The 16,540-nt window shown below is 53.9% G+C and overlaps 1 protein-coding gene across 5 annotated transcripts in view; it reads left to right on the forward strand.

The window, feature by feature from the left end:
* Positions 1–16,517, forward strand: part of DNMT3A (DNA methyltransferase 3 alpha) — a 118,992-nt gene extending 102,475 nt beyond the window's left edge. For all 5 annotated transcript variants that reach the window (XM_027765815.1, XM_027765816.1, XM_027765814.1 and 2 more), the window contains 17 exons: positions 32–154; positions 449–607; positions 1,235–1,342; positions 1,587–1,743; positions 2,473–2,622; positions 2,707–2,751; positions 3,438–3,517; positions 4,098–4,210; positions 4,340–4,523; positions 4,727–4,811; positions 7,797–7,942; positions 8,805–8,895; positions 9,075–9,223; positions 10,284–10,369; positions 12,604–12,673; positions 13,648–13,766; positions 15,862–16,517. In XM_027765815.1, coding sequence (XP_027621616.1) covers positions 32–154; positions 449–607; positions 1,235–1,342; positions 1,587–1,743; positions 2,473–2,622; positions 2,707–2,751; positions 3,438–3,517; positions 4,098–4,210; positions 4,340–4,523; positions 4,727–4,811; positions 7,797–7,942; positions 8,805–8,895; positions 9,075–9,223; positions 10,284–10,369; positions 12,604–12,673; positions 13,648–13,766; positions 15,862–16,003 — 2,007 coding nt within the window. In that variant the 3' untranslated portion in view covers positions 16,004–16,517. The remainder of the gene's footprint in view (positions 1–31; positions 155–448; positions 608–1,234; positions 1,343–1,586; positions 1,744–2,472; positions 2,623–2,706; positions 2,752–3,437; positions 3,518–4,097; positions 4,211–4,339; positions 4,524–4,726; positions 4,812–7,796; positions 7,943–8,804; positions 8,896–9,074; positions 9,224–10,283; positions 10,370–12,603; positions 12,674–13,647; positions 13,767–15,861) is intronic.
* Positions 16,518–16,540: the final 23 nt, after the last annotated feature.

Below are 16,540 nucleotides of genomic sequence, written 5' to 3' on the forward strand. Positions count from 1 at the left end.
GGAGGCGCGGAAGGGGGAGGATGCCACCCCCCCTGCCGTACAGCAACCCACTGACCCAGCGTCTCCCACTGTGGCAACCACGCCGGAGCCCGTGGGGGCCGATGCCGGGGACAAGAACGCCACCAAGGCAGCCGACGACGAGCCGGAATACGAGGTGAGCGGCTTGCTTCCTCGCCAGCCTTGCCCGCTCCTTCCTGGGGCCTTCCACTGCCAGCTCCTCCCGTCCTGCTCTCCTCTCTCCATCTCCCACTGGCCGCTTGCTCTCTCCACCTGACCCCAGGCCTCTTCGTCTCCCCGACTTTGCTCTGTTGTGCTCCGTTCATTCAGATGGAGCCCCCTCCTGGCTGTCCTGCCCCCCAGATGCCCAGGGCTGGGGTTGCCATGGGGGGATCAGGGTGGCAGGGCCTCGTGACCGCCATGTAATGATTTCTGCTCCTTGGGGCTCCAGGACGGCCGGGGCTTTGGCATTGGGGAGCTGGTGTGGGGGAAACTGCGGGGCTTCTCCTGGTGGCCAGGCCGCATTGTGTCTTGGTGGATGACCGGCCGGAGCCGAGCAGCTGAAGGCACCCGCTGGGTCATGTGGTTCGGAGACGGCAAGTTCTCAGTGGTGAGTTCTGGGTTTTGGGCTGGGGCTGTCTGGAACTGGGGTGGTAGAAGTGGGCTCTGTTCACCCCCACTGTGCATGTGGTAAGAGAAAGAAGCCTTAAAGATAGATGAGCTGTTTTGGCTCAGAGCGCTGGACGTGTGCTGAGTCGTAGCCCTCCAGGAACCCCTTCGGCACTTTCTCTCCCACCTGGGTCCAGAGCTGCCTCTATATCGTGTAATTATTTATTTTTTTAATTTGCTAGAGAGCACATGTGCTCAGCAGGTGGTTGTGGGGGAGTGCAAAAGCACCCTCCCATGGGGCATGGTCCTACCACAACCTCTTCTCCATGTCTCCTTTTGGGATTTTGGGCATGCATGCACACATACCTGGCGTGTTTTTCAAGCCGCCATGTGTGGGACTTGGACCATGCAGGCAACCATGTGGGATCCAGCCGCCTTGTTCCTTACCAGCCTGTAACTGAACTGGTCACCACCGTGCCATGTTCTGGCTCATGTAATTATTTAATGATGCATCAGGTCTATGGTGGGCCAGGACTGACTCTCCATGCTCCCACCCCCTAGTGGTTGCAGGGCTCATGGCTTTGGAGGAGGGGAAGAGGAGCAGACAAGGCTTGCTTGTTCCCCCTAGGTGTGTGTTGAGAAGCTGATGCCGCTGAGCTCGTTCTGTAGCGCGTTCCACCAGGCCACCTACAATAAGCAGCCCATGTACCGCAAAGCCATCTATGAAGTCCTGCAGGTGAGAGTCCCTCTGGGGAGCTGGGAGGAGGGAGCTGAGCCAGTAGCAACCCCGGGAGGCCTGGCAGGCAGAACTCAGAGGTCGGGCATGGGTAGAGCATTTCCCAGGCAAGGTCCTTTTCTTCCCACCTCGCTCACTTCTTATCTGTGCCCACTGTCCGCTGCTCCGAGTCTGGCCTCAAGTCGGACTTGCATGCCCTCCAGCCTGCCCTGCCCTATATTCCTCTGCACTTGTTGCCCTCCAGGTGGCCAGCAGCCGCGCAGGGAAGCTGTTTCCAACGTGCCACGACAGCGATGAGAGCGACACTGCCAAGGCCGTGGAGGTGCAGAACAAACAGATGATCGAATGGGCCCTCGGGGGGTTCCAGCCCTCTGGCCCCAAGGGCCTGGAGCCACCCGAAGGTAAATTCGTAAATGCAGGTGCCCAGGCCTGGCAGGCAGAACTCAGAGGTCGGGCATGGGTAGAGCATTTCCCAGGCAAGGTCCTTTTCTTCCCACCTCGCTCACTTCTTATCTGTGCCCACTGTCCGCTGCTCCGAGTCTGGCCTCAAGTCGGACTTGCATGCCCTCCAGCCTGCCCTGCCCTATATTCCTCTGCACTTGTTGCCCTCCAGGTGGCCAGCAGCCGCGCAGGGAAGCTGTTTCCAACGTGCCACGACAGCGATGAGAGCGACACTGCCAAGGCCGTGGAGGTGCAGAACAAACAGATGATCGAATGGGCCCTCGGGGGGTTCCAGCCCTCTGGCCCCAAGGGCCTGGAGCCACCCGAAGGTAAATTCGTAAATGCAGGTGCCCAGCCTAGTCTTCTGGGACCTCAGCCAACCAGGCAGCTCCATGCCATGGCTGGGCAGGCCTGACTTAGGGAGAGCTGCCAAGTGAGGCCTGCAACGAGGGCCCCAGTGGATACGGCCCAAGGCCCAAGTCTTTTTTTGCCCTGGGGTCAGGGGAGGGGCAGTGCCTCTCTGAGGCTCCAGAAAAACCTGTTGTCTATTGGCTTGCTGGAGCCAGAGGGCTGGAGGTGGGAGCCAAGTGGGGAGCAGGCTGCACCCCTGTGGGTAGAGTTGGGAGGAGAGGTCACTGGGCTTCCTTACTAGCCTGTAACTGACCTGGTCACTTGCCTTCCTACTGCAGAAGAGAAGAATCCCTATAAAGAAGTTTACACAGACATGTGGGTCGAACCCGAGGCAGCTGCCTACGCACCACCCCCACCAGCCAAAAAGCCCCGAAAGAGCACAACAGAGAAGCCCAAGGTCAAGGAGATCATTGATGAACGCACAAGAGGTAGTTGCCTGGTTTGGGAGGCTGGCCTTCTGAGGCGTGGGTGTGGCCTGTCGCCTGCTCTGATGCTGGCTCTCCCCTCCACAGAGCGGCTGGTGTACGAGGTGCGGCAGAAGTGCCGGAACATCGAGGGTGAGTCAGTGACTTTGGATCCTGGTGCTCTGGGCCAGGCCGGAGAGCCCAGTTGGTAGTGTGGTGCCAGGCACAGGGTCACATAGCTGCTTAGGGAGGTTTGCGTGGTGGTGCTCAGTGCACGTCCCACTGGCTCCAGCCAGCTTCACGCACACGGTCTTCCTGGTGTTGCAGTGTTGCTTTCCTGTCCATGGCATGGGCTGGTCTTGAGCATTTGGGATACCCTCGTGAGCAGAGAAGGGCGGTCCCTCTGGGACTTGGCTGACCGTGCCTGAAGACGACCTGCCCTCCTTGTCTCTCACCCCTGTCTAGCTCCCTTGGCCTGGTGCTGGTGTATCTGGCTTGGGGCACTCAGGGTCTGGAAGGACTGGGAGTGGGGGCCAGGACTTGACTGCCTCAGGAGTATCCAGAGCCACCAGCAGAGCCAGGGCCCCGTTCTGCTGAGTGGTTTCGGTCTCTGTGTCTCTCTGTTCCTGGTGGAGTCAGTGGTATAAGAAGAGAACGGAGTTGTAAGGCCGGAGGCTGCAGTGCCTCCCTCCCTGGGGCCCGCTCCCAGACTCCCCTCTGCCTTCTGTGGCTGCAGCTCTAGTGCACCTCTTTTTGGTAGCCTCTCTGGAGCTGGGCTTTGGCCTACAGCTGGGAGGGAACCCTTCGATGATTCCCACCCCCTTCACTTTGCTTACCAGACATTTGCATCTCTTGTGGGAGCCTCAATGTCACCCTGGAACACCCTCTCTTCATCGGAGGAATGTGCCAAAATTGCAAGGTAGGGGCCCGTCCACCCAGAGAGCTGAAGTTGAGGGTGGCTGGCAGCTCCCTCCCTGGCTGACAGTACCTCCTTGCTCTGGGTATGCAGGGATGGTGCCTGGCATGGGTGCGATAGAGGTTTTCAGGTTTACTCAAAGCAGAGTCCTGATCAGTGGGCCTGTGGGCTTCCCGCTTTTGACTTGTTCTGATCTTTCTTTGAAAGATTCTTTTCCTCTCTCAAATGACAGTCTCATCCCGGATGTGGGTAGGGCCTGGGGCCACAATATCCCACTCTTGAGTGTGAAGGAGGGTGGGCTGAATGATGGGTGGGTGGGCAGCCATACCCTCGGGAACTCCTGGAGAAAGCCCAGCCAGCAGGATGGAGCAGGTGGGGGTGCAGTTCCTCCCCAGCTCTTAGATTCTGTGTGCTGCGGCTTCAGAAGATGACTCTCCCTTTCCCAGATTTGGGGTTAGGACCTGACTGGCTGGGTGGGTGACAGGTTCTGTCTCCTGGGCTGAGTGGAGGTGCCAAGAGGCTGGGCTCTGAGTCGCCTCCCCGTGCTGCCCTGGTGGCTTCTGACTCGCACCCTGCTCTCTAGAACTGCTTCTTGGAGTGTGCATACCAGTACGATGACGACGGCTATCAGTCCTACTGCACCATCTGCTGTGGGGGGCGCGAGGTGCTCATGTGTGGGAACAACAACTGCTGCAGGTGAGGGCCCGCCGGTCACATCCAACCTGGCTGCCTGCCTTGTCCCCCAGCTGTGTTCTGGACCAGGTAGCGCACCTTGCCCTCCTGCACTGGGGCGGAGTACCCCCTGCTCACGGGGCTTCCTTCCAGGTGCTTTTGCGTGGAGTGCGTGGATCTCTTGGTGGGGCCGGGGGCTGCCCAGGCAGCTATTAAGGAAGACCCCTGGAACTGCTATATGTGTGGGCACAAGGGCACCTACGGGCTGCTGCGGCGGCGGGACGACTGGCCCTCTCGACTCCAGATGTTCTTCGCCAATAACCACGACCAGGAGTTCGTGAGTGCGGGGCCTCAGGGTGGTCTGGAGCTCCCGGCCAAAGTGGTCTTGCTCTCTCGTTGGGCCTGGGTCACAGCAGAGGTGCCCAGGTGGACCTAGGTAGCCAAAAGCCATGATCACGGGTGGGCCAGCCCTGGGCAGGGGACAAGGGGTCTGCGGGACACTCCCGAGGATTTACCAGACCTTTTGGGCTCACTGTTTAGGACCCTCCGAAGGTTTACCCACCTGTACCAGCTGAGAAAAGGAAGCCCATCCGGGTGCTGTCTCTCTTCGATGGGATTGCCACAGGTGAGTGGCAGGGGGAACTGGTCACCTTGTTACATTTGGGGGGCTTGTGTGCACACACTCATAAAACAGAGTGATTGTGAACATTGCAGTTATTAAATTATCTTCCTAAAGAGGAAACTTTTGTGTTAAATGGACACAGGATTGGGCCAAAAATGAAAAAGTGGGTAACTAGCCTGTCCCATAGGAGCTGTACTTAATAGCAGAGATTCTACAACCGGGGACAGGGCACTCGTTGGTTCCATTAATGGGAGATTTTACAAAGCTTGAAGGACAGACCAAGATAAAAACGTACCACAGATCTTTTGGGTTCTGATTATAAGCGAGATCATATAAATAATCACTCATGATCCTGTAATTAATATTTTGCTGTCTGTATATCCTTAATTTTTCCTGTACGCATGTGTTTATATAATTATAAGTGAAACAGGAGGATAATGAATTTGACTGCTTTGTCTTGAAATTTTATCACAACTCCATTTTTCTTTTTGGAGGTTTTGCCATAGGGCACATGCACTTGCTGGGGGTGGGGGGAGAAATCTCCCTCTGGGGAGATGGACATACCACAGCTCCTTCTCCTCCATTTTCCTGGGATCTTGGGCATGCGCGTGCATGCACACACATGTGCTCAATGTGATTTTGAAGCCATCAGGTCTGGGACTCGATCCGTGGTTAGCCATATGGGAGTCCAGTGACGTAACCGCTGTGCCTTCTGCTGGCCACTATCATGACTGTTTCATCATGATATTTCACCAGTGTAGGGTTATATTCTTTTTTGTAAATGCGGCATAGGAGTCCACTGAGTGAAACTGCCACAACTGACTTAACACTCTATAGTTTCTGCTTTTCGTATTATTATTGTTATTATTATTACCATAAGCAGCGGTGTGACAGGTCCCCTTAACACAGGTTGGCCATCTATAATCCAGAAATCTGAAGTGCTCTAAATCCAGACCTTTTTGAGCACCAATGATGCCTCAAGTGGAAAATTCCACCCCTGATCTCATGTAATAGGTGCAGGCAAAACTGCAGTGCATGAATGCTGTATAAGATGTTATGCTCAGACTGTGTGTACACGAGGGATATCTCGAACATAAATGAGTTCTACGTTTAAGCTTGGTTTGCATCTCCAAGATATCTTTTTTTTTTTTTCACTGTAGGGCGCGTGCGCTCGCCAGACAGACAGAGACATAGAGACAGAAAGCGAGAAATCACCCCCCAGGGGGGATGGTCACGCCGCAATCCCTTCTCCTCCATTCTCCTCTCGGGATCTTGGGCACGCACGCACACGCGCCCGGCGTGAGTTTTAAGCCACCGGGTCCGGGACACGAACCGCGGTCGACTACATGGGAGTCCAGCGACATAGCCATTACGCTAACTGCTGGTTCCCAGATATCTTTTTTTTTTAAAGGATTTTTTTTGCTCTTAGGGCACATGCACTTCCCTGAGACAGAGACAGAAACAGAGGGAAAGTGAGAGAGAATCTCCCAAGGGGGATGGCCATGCTGCAGTCTCTCTCTTTTCTCCTCCTGGGATTCTGGGAATGCATACCCAGCATGATTTTTTTTTAAATTATTTAAGTTTATTTACTTTAATTTGACCAGAGAGGGACAGTGAGAAGGCAACCCACTAGGTCCAGGTCTCAAACTACAATTGGCCATGTGGAAGGCCAGCGTTCTTTACCACCATGCCACCTGCTGGCCCCTGGCATAAGTTTTGAAGCCACTGGGTCCATACTCAAACCGTGGTCGGCCACGTGGGAGTCCAGTGCCTTTAACCACCATGCCACCTGCTGGCCTTTGTGAGGTTCTTGACATAACTAGAAAGCCTTCCTGAGAGGTTGTACTATCATGTGTTCACCATCTGCCCTGCCCCCAGCTGAGGGCTTCTTGGTCCTCAAGGAAGGGAGAGCTCGCCACACCATGGAGAGAGGTAGCCGCGCCCGGCCACTCTGGCCAAAGGACAAGAATGGGGTGGCATCCCAGGCCAGATGTTTGTCTTCTGTTTTCTTAGCTCAACGTCGATATTCTGTGAGCCCGGAGAAACTCAGGTTTTTCAAGCTAAGAACCTTGAGACCTTCTTAAATCATGTCATACCCCAAGAGGGTGTACAGGCTCCTTGGTGGGCAGATTTGTGGGGAGTGGCAGGAATGGTGCCACTGTATACCCCGTTTCTCCTAAAGCCCTCGGGATCTGTTCTAGTTGTTTCCTCGCTTCTGTTCAGGAGCATTTATGGAGGGACCTTGGAAGGAAGTCAGTGTGATTAGTTAGCTCGAGGGGAAACAGGAATGAGATCTACGTTCTGGAGACCGTTTACAACCCGAGACAGACTGAATTAGAAACGTAAACTGTCCAGATGGGATGCTGGGGACTTACAGAAGAGAGGGGGGTGATTCTGAGGGGCTCCTTGGTAGGGGGCAGGGTTGGCCTTGCTAAAACCTTTTTAGAATAGATGACATCTTAGTTTTTTTTTAAGGAATTATTTAGCTTTTATTTATTACTATTATCTTTTAATTTGACCAGAGAGAGAGAGAGAGAGAAGTGAGAAAGCAAGCCGCCAGGTCCGGAACTCAAACTGCAATCGGCCACGTGGGAGCACAGCACCTTAACCACACCACTTGCTGGCCCCTTAGTTGAATCTTAAAGGGTGAAGTAGAGTTGCAGAAGTAGGGTAAGGCAGGACTGAGCTGTAGATCTAGAAACAACGGAGGGAAGACCACCAGAAAAGTCAACTGCAGTTTTGGATCCTGGACAACCTACCGTCTGGTCAGCGTCTCTGGCTTTGACCACTGTCCAGGCAGCGTGAAACAACCTCACTGTCCTTGTTCTCAGTACTCTGGTTTAATCCAGAAAGGATTTAAGGCAGCCTCATGGGCAAGGCAGGGTAGGGCTTGGGCCTGCTGCTGACTCCAGCTGGAGGGCTCGCCTGCTGAGACCGTGTGCCGGGGAGGTGGCCCCGAGTGACAGTGCCCTCTGCTGCCTGGTGCAGGGCTCCTGGTGCTGAAGGACTTGGGCATTCAGGTGGACCGCTACATAGCCTCGGAGGTGTGCGAGGACTCCATCACAGTGGGCATGGTGCGGCACCAGGGGAAGATCATGTACGTCGGGGACGTCCGCAGCGTCACGCAGAAGCATGTATGTCAGTGCCGGGGGACAGGTCCCGCCCTCTCTCCCCTGCACATGCAGCTCCTGTGGGCAGCCCTGCTCCCTTCGGTTCTGTTCACTTGCCCGTTTTCCTTTAGTCCCTTCCCCCTGCCCTCTCTTCCCTGTTGTCCATTTCTCCTTCTTGTCTTGAGAAGGGTAACGGGCACCTGAAAAACAGGACATCGGGAGCTTGTTTTTCTGGGCTCTGGCCACTCCCTGGGCTGCTTCTGGGGCCTTTTTAGTAGAGCACTTTGGACTGGAGAGAGGTCCCGACCTCCCAACACTTCAACGAGTGGCTTTACCAGCCTCCATTTCTGGGGGGCTCTGGCAGGGTCTTGCGTACACGCAACTGCCCTTCCAGTTAGTTGGGCCTACTTGAATCTGAAGGGCATGTGGAGGGCGTTCAGATGGCCCCAGCTTCCTGCCTGCATTGCTCAGAGCTCAAGGGACTTTCAGATTCAGCTGTCCACTGGGCTACCTTCCCACTGAGTGGCTGCTGCTGCTTCTGCTTGGCACACACTAGGCACTCTGCTGGCCCCAGAGAGAGGATCTGGTTTGGTGTCCTCAGTCATCATCCAGGAGGCTGAGCCCCAGTGACTCGCCCTTGAATGCAGGCTCAAGAGTAGCAAGCAGAGCAGGCCCAGAAAAGTCAACTGCAGTTCTGGATCCTGGACAACCTACCGTCTAGTCAGCGTTCTCTGGCTTTGACCACTGTCCAGGCAGCGTGAAACGACCTTACTGTCCTCCTCACTCCCAGGCTACAGTACTTATGTGCAAAATCCACAGATGTTCTCTTTCCTTTCTGCCTCTGTCGCTGGACAGCAGGCCCATCACCTTACCTTTATCCTCCCAGATCCAGGAATGGGGCCCATTCGATCTGGTGATTGGGGGCAGTCCCTGCAACGATCTCTCCATCGTCAACCCTGCCCGTAAGGGACTCTACGGTAGGTGCTGTCCTCGCCCTCTGCCTCTGAGCTGGTGCTTCTGCATCCTTCTTGGATGTCTCTCCCCTGGGACAGCTCCTCCCAACAACCCCGTCTCCCCTCGCCCTCCCCACACCCGAGCCACACCACTGTCCTACGCAGGCAGCCCCAGCTGATGGCTTTCTCTTCCGACCTCTCAGAGGGCACTGGCCGGCTCTTCTTTGAGTTCTACCGCCTCCTGCATGATGCGCGGCCCAAGGAGGGAGATGACCGCCCCTTCTTCTGGCTCTTTGAGAATGTGGTGGCCATGGGCGTTAGTGACAAGAGGGACATCTCGCGATTTCTCGAGGTATAGCCAGCAACCTTGGTTTGGCCAGCTCACTAATGGCGTCTACCTTGGACTGCTGCTTTATCCTGTCTCCTCTGCATTGTGGAGCTGGGGACTGGTGACTTCTGCTTTGCAAGGGGCCTGATAGGGAAGCCCTGAGCTCCCCAAATAGAAAGGGAGAAAGCTGCATTAAGAGTCCTACCCCAGAAAGAACCAGTGACCTACTCCGAGAGGTGGCATCGGGGTTGTCTACCTACCTCAGCGATTAGAAACCTAACTATCACCAAATGGGATGGGCGACGGACTCCTGGGTTGGGGGTTCTGCCTGTGTGATGTCACACTGAGGGGCACCTTTGAGATGCCCGAATCAATTTCCCTGACCAAAATTCTCTGGCACCATAAATGATGCTTTATGGCATCTCAGAAGAAAATGTGGTTTATTTCCATTCTTACTCACTACGATGTGAATCCTGTTTCAGCTCTGAGCCTGCTCTGAGCCGTGAGCAGAGAGCTGCTGCTGGTAGAGCATTCTTGGGGTGGGCCATCCTGGAGCCCCTGCTCCTGATCTTGGGGTCGGTAAGACCTCAGGCTAGCGTTTGGACATTCAGTGCTCGCAGGTGCCTGTTCGGCACATAGTCTGGATGTGCGGAGAGCACACCCATGTGCAATGAGGTTTCCTTCTCGGAGCCTTGGGGTGGTCTAGAACTCCAGTACCCAGTATGGCAGCTGTCCCTCATGACTGTTTCAACACATGTTAAAAATCCAGTTCATCGGTCATGTCGGCCCCATTTTAAGTCCAAGGTAGCCCCCCGCAGCTAGTGGGCTAACGTTGAACAGATAGAGACTGCTCGTGGTATGTCATCGCACAAAAATCACTTGGACAGTGCTGGTCTAGAATGTTCCCACCAGAGCATGCGGCTAGGTTTACTCCAGCTCTTCCTGGAGGCTTCAGGCTGTCCCAGTGTTTGGCACCTGAGGGAGAAGTGAGGGCGGCTGAGCTGTGAGGCTGTACTCCCGCAGGATTACCCTGCACCGTTTCCTAGCCCTTGTCTGCTCAAGTCCTTCCTCTCCTGTCTTCCAGTCAAACCCTGTGATGATTGATGCCAAAGAAGTGTCAGCTGCACACAGGGCCCGCTACTTCTGGGGTAACCTTCCCGGTATGAACAGGTTGGTGAAGAGCTCCTGGGCTTGGGACGGACGTGGGCTGGAGGCTGCAGGCAGAGCAGCCCGGTAGGGGAGGGCAAGGGAGGACACCCCCTGGGCCCTCGTGGCCCAGCCTCCTCTGAGTGGCTTGCTGCTCTCCCATGTTCTTTATTTCCTCTTCCTTGAGGGGGAAGAGGAGTTGGGGTATAGAAAATACTTGCCTGAGAAGGCAGTAACAGAATAGTGTAAAAGAAGACCCATTAGCATGTGCCAAAGAGAGTCCTGTGTGGCCGACTTAGAAGCTCATACACTGGCAGTATGTCCAGAGCCACCTGAGGCCCTTAGATTCTCCTCGAGTCCAGCTGTGTAAGATGGGGCTGGAGGTGGGAAAGAGAACAGTACCCACAGCCAGGCCGTGTCCTGTTCTAGGAGAGGGTCTCTTAAAGCAGCCTCACACATTCAAGCATTCTGCTTCGTGTGTCAGTCAGACACTGTTGGCTTCAGGTCCTTTGTTGGGAAGAATTTTCTTGGTTAAGGTTACATATAGATGAAGGTTTCATATCCAGGCTTGAAGATAATTTTATAATTGCTTTTTATGAAAATCTCTTTGAGGAGAAAGGAATTGTTCAAACATTTGCAGTTCAAAAGCAGAGTGAGAACCACCCGATCTAGATACCCATTATGGAGGGAAGTACTAGGTCGTCAAAAAAGTCATGATGCAGTTGTGCATAGAGAAACATAGAAAAATACGTCACTGGGACCAGCAGATGGTGTAAGGGTTATGTTGCTGGACTCCCAAGTGATGGACCATGGTTTAAGTCCCAGACCCAGAGGCTTAAAACTCACATGGGGCACCTGTGTGTATGTGCCCAAAATCCCAAGAGAAGAGTGGAAGAGAAGAGATTTTGATGGGGCCTTCCCCTCGAGGGGGGATGCTTTCTGTCTCTGTCTCTTCAGCAAGTGCATGCACCCTATAGCAAAAAAAACCCAAAAAACCTCTAAAATTAAAAAAGAAAAAATATGTCATGACTTTTCCTACGACCTAATATTTTCCAGAATGTCTTGACCCATGGCGCCAAACCTCTTTGGTTCAGCTCAAGTAACCTGGCCTCAGATACCTAGTTTCCCTCTTTGCCGTTGACGTGGGGCTGTGGGAATCTTCCCAGTCCCATACTCATTTGGAACACTGCCCTCTGCACAGAGGCTTGTGGACGGGAAGGAGACGGGGGAGTGGGGCAGCAGACCCGGAGTTGTGTTCCCTAAGTTCCCGAGTTCATGTGCGTGTATTGGAAAATTCATGGGCCTATATGGCCAAGTATTTCCTGAAAGACCACGTTCCCATGGGAATGTCCTCACCTGCTTCTTCCAACCCTGTGAAATACCAGAACAGGTTCTGGGAGGAGCAGCGTGCTGCAGGGGGCCAGATAGACACAGGTGCTAGAGCGCCTTGGTTCCGCCTGTGGGTCCTGGAGCACGCTGGGGATCCTCTAGATAGTCACACACGTTGGAAGAGGTCATTGCCAAAGAGGACCTAAGAAGGGGCTCACTGTCAGTGTTGAGACATGGAGTTTTAGTCTTGGTACTGCGTAGAAGTTGAAGTCTTTGACTGTATGCCGAAGGTGTAGAGTTCAGTGAATTTCATCCGTACACACACCATGTCTTATTCACCACAAATAAGAGACATCCCCAAAGCCGGCATTATGGTGCAACACTGAGAACTCATCATATTTTTTTTTTTAATTATTTTTTATTTTTTTAATTTTTATTTTTTGGAGAGGTTTTTGCTATAAGGCATGGGCGCTCTCCAGAAAGAGAGAGAGAGAGAAAGCTAGAAATCACCCCCCAGGGGGGATGGCCACGCCAACAGTCCCTTCTCCTCCATTCTCTTCTTGGGATCTTGGGCACGCACGCACACGGGCCCGGCGTGAGTTTTAAGCCACCAGGTCCGGGACGCGAACCGCGGTCGACTATGTGGGAGTCCAGCGACATAGCCATTATGCTAACTGCTGGTCCCAACTCATATTTTAAAATCATGGACAAAAATCATTGTGTTTCTCCCCTTCTGAGTAGGTAGTTTGAGAGCACTTTTGAATCCACTTTAGGGTCCGTGGTGGATTTGTGTCCGTGAATAGCTGCAGCGCGTTTGTGTGTTTTGGGGACTTTGAATAGGATTACAATGTCCACGTGTGATTGAGGGGTGCTTTCACTTACCTGGGTCCTCCGAGGTGCTGCTGTTACGTTATCTCTTCTGCCCCTAGGCCGTTGGCGTCCACTGTGAATGATAAGCTGGAGCTGCAGGAGTGTCTGGAGCATGGCAGGATAGCCAAGGTTAGCCCCGGCGTCCAGACTTCCGTCCCCAGCAGGAGGAGGTGGAAGGCCGAGCAGGGCCTGGGCTGGTTCTGCCTGCCCCTCAGGGGCACCCCCAGTGTGGAGAGTGCTGCTTACTGGGAGGTGAAAGGTCAAGTGGCTGAGCGCTGGCCTTTAGTCCTTCCCCCTCCCTGGGAAGGAGGCACCAGGAGTCTTACCAGAGTCCCAGGCCCATTTCTATTAGTATTTAAATTTTTGCCATAGGGCTAGTGGTCTCACCAGAGAGAGACAGAGATAGAAGTCACTCCCCAGGGGAGAGGGTCACACCACAGTCCCTTCTCTTATATTCTCCTTTTGGGACTTTGGGTTTGCGTGCACGCGCACACACACACACACACACACACACACACACACACACACACACAGCGGCATGTTTTTCAAGCTGCCAGGTTCGGGAGTTGAACTGCAGGGTCAGCTGCATGGAATCCAATGCCTTAACTGCCACACCACCTGCTGGCCCTGCTATGGCCTTTTAATTTGGGGGGTTGGGACCTATTGTAAAACCTTTCAGAGCAGAGCAGTCTCTTCTGATAGGGAAGCTCCATTTCTCTAGAGAAATCTAGAGTGAGTGTGAGGGGTGTTCAGGACCACCAGCACCCAGAGGGCCTCTTTGAGCCCCTGAGTAACTCGGTGTCCTGCAGGTTCCTACCCTCTGAGGAACTCATTCTTTGGAAGCCTTGGGATGTAGAGATTGGAGCTGCTCCCTCTCAAGTCTTTGACTTGCTAGATTGGACTAGGGACGGCCAGGTGAAATCAAAATGGGAGGAAAAGCAGAGCCGAGGGTCTTTGGAGCCTCACAACTGGTGAGCCCAGCTCACGCGGAGCGGTCCCCAGCCCTCTGGATGGCCCAGGCTAGGCAGTGTGAGGCCACAGTGCTCAGTGGCCGCTGTGTGCTGGTGAGTGGACGTGTGCGCATTCCTCTCTCCGTCTTCCAGTTCAGCAAAGTGAGGACCATCACTACCAGGTCGAACTCCATCAAGCAGGGCAAAGACCAGCACTTCCCCGTCTTCATGAATGAGAAAGAGGACATCTTATGGTGCACTGAAATGGAGAGGTAGGTCGCGGTGCCGGCGTGCTCTGACTGGTGTGCTCGGCCTGTGTTCCCAGTCTTCCGGCTCGCTTTTTCACGGCTGTCATATGCGCAGTGGGTTGTCCTGAGCACTTCCTAATGACAGACACCTGGGGGGAGGACTCCTGCTCAGCTGGTCCCAAAGTGTGAGGAGTCCGGGAATCAATCCATACGCGTTGGGCCCCAGAGATCCTGCCTAGGAACCTCAAGGAAACACCCACAGCTACAGCAGTTTTCTTCACTCAGGGGCTGATTTGTGAGTATTCCTTAGCGTGGGACCAGGGGCACTTACAGCCTCCACACCCTGGAGGGTGCAAACTGGGCTCACGGGGCAGAGTTACCTTCTCATTCCCAGCATGTAACTAAGGTTCAGTCGGCCAGGCATTTACATAGACACCCACAGCAGACAGGAAGTCCTTGAACTTCAGACGTCAGGAGATAGTTCGCCTCCTGGTTAGATTTCCCTCCTCTCCTGGGGAAGACGCGAGGGTCGTGTGTGTTACCTACAGACCCGGGGTAGCGACGGCTCTCCGTCTCTGTCACGGGAGGGGATTGCACTGCATATCCTGGAGAGAGCTATGAGGTGCTCTTTGAAATAACCCCTCGTGCTGTGTTGCACATCGGGCAGGGGCTGGCCCTGCTATGGCCTTTTAATTTGGGGGGTTGGGACCTATTGTAAAACCTTTCAGAGCAGAGCAGTCTCTTCTGATAGGGAAGCTCCATTTCTCTAGAGAAATCTAGAGTGAGTGTGAGGGGTGTTCAGGACCACCAGCACCCAGAGGGCCTCTTTGAGCCCCTGAGTAACTCGGTGTCCTGCAGGTTCCTACCCTCTGAGGAACTCATTCTTTGGAAGCCTTGGGATGTAGAGATTGGAGCTGCTCCCTCTCAAGTCTTTGACTTGCTAGATTGGACTAGGGACGGCCAGGTGAAATCAAAATGGGAGGAAAAGCAGAGCCGAGGGTCTTTGGAGCCTCACAACTGGTGAGCCCAGCTCACGCGGAGCGGTCCCCAGCCCTCTGGATGGCCCAGGCTAGGCAGTGTGAGGCCACAGTGCTCAGTGGCCGCTGTGTGCTGGTGAGTGGACGTGTGCGCATTCCTCTCTCCGTCTTCCAGTTCAGCAAAGTGAGGACCATCACTACCAGGTCGAACTCCATCAAGCAGGGCAAAGACCAGCACTTCCCCGTCTTCATGAATGAGAAAGAGGACATCTTATGGTGCACTGAAATGGAGAGGTAGGTCGCGGTGCCGGCGTGCTCTGACTGGTGTGCTCGGCCTGTGTTCCCAGTCTTCCGGCTCGCTTTTTCACGGCTGTCATATGCGCAGTGGGTTGTCCTGAGCACTTCCTAATGACAGACACCTGGGGGGAGGACTCCTGCTCAGCTGGTCCCAAAGTGTGAGGAGTCCGGGAATCAATCCATACGCGTTGGGCCCCAGAGATCCTGCCTAGGAACCTCAAGGAAACACCCACAGCTACAGCAGTTTTCTTCACTCAGGGGCTGATTTGTGAGTATTCCTTAGCGTGGGACCAGGGGCACTTACAGCCTCCACACCCTGGAGGGTGCAAACTGGGCTCACGGGGCAGAGTTACCTTCTCATTCCCAGCATGTAACTAAGGTTCAGTCGGCCAGGCATTTACATAGACACCCACAGCAGACAGGAAGTCCTTGAACTTCAGACGTCAGGAGATAGTTCGCCTCCTGGTTAGATTTCCCTCCTCTCCTGGGGAAGACGCGAGGGTCGTGTGTGTTACCTACAGACCCGGGGTAGCGACGGCTCTCCGTCTCTGTCACGGGAGGGGATTGCACTGCATATCCTGGAGAGAGCTATGAGGTGCTCTTTGAAATAACCCCTCGTGCTGTGTTGCACATCGGGCAGGGATGACCGTACTGCCTTTAAATCTCAGAAACCAGCACACTGCTGGTACCTGGTTGATGGTCAAGTGGGGACTTGGACACAAAGGGCAGGCGACCCTGCAGGACTAAGCATGGGCCAGGGCAGCGCGTGTAGGTGCTGTGGGCAGACTCCTGGGCAGCCCGACCCTGGGCCAGCACTCACCTGCCCCTCTGCCTGCTCTCTCCAGGGTGTTTGGCTTCCCTGTCCACTATACCGACGTCTCCAACATGAGCCGCTTGGCGAGGCAGAGACTGCTAGGCCGGTCGTGGAGCGTGCCTGTCATCCGCCACCTCTTCGCTCCGCTGAAGGAATATTTTGCTTGTGTGTAAAGGACAGGGGGGCACATGGAGGTAGTGACACAGAGTTAAACAACAACAACAAAAAACACAAAACACAATAAAACACCAAGAACGTGAGGATGGAGAGAAGTATCAGCACCCAGAAGAGAAAAAGGAATTTAAAACAAAAACCACAGAGGCGGAAGTACCGGAGGGCTTTGCCTTGCGAAAAGGGTTGGAAATCATCTCCTGGTTTTTCAATGTTAATCTTCAGTCCTATTTAAAGAACGAAACCAAGCCCCTTTCCCTCCCTTACCCCTCCCTCCCTTTTTATTTTTTGGTCTAACCTTTTTGTTTTCTACTCTTTTCCAGAGGGGTTTTCTGTTCGTTTGGGTTTTTGTTTCTTGCTGTGACTGAAACAAGAGGTTCATTGCAGCAAAAATCAGTAACAAAACGTAACAATACCTTGCAGAGGAAAGGTGGGAGAGAGGACAAATAGAAATCTATTTTTTTTTTGTTTTTTTTTTTTTGTTTTTTTGTTTTTTTTTTTTACTTTTTATCTTTTTTTTTTTGTTTTTTCTCTCCTGA

The sequence above is a fragment of the Tupaia chinensis genome, unplaced genomic scaffold (genome assembly GCF_000334495.1).
Source record: "Tupaia chinensis unplaced genomic scaffold, TupChi_1.0 Scaffold139757_1, whole genome shotgun sequence".
In the NCBI taxonomy this organism is placed as follows: Eukaryota; Metazoa; Chordata; class Mammalia; order Scandentia; family Tupaiidae; genus Tupaia; species Tupaia belangeri.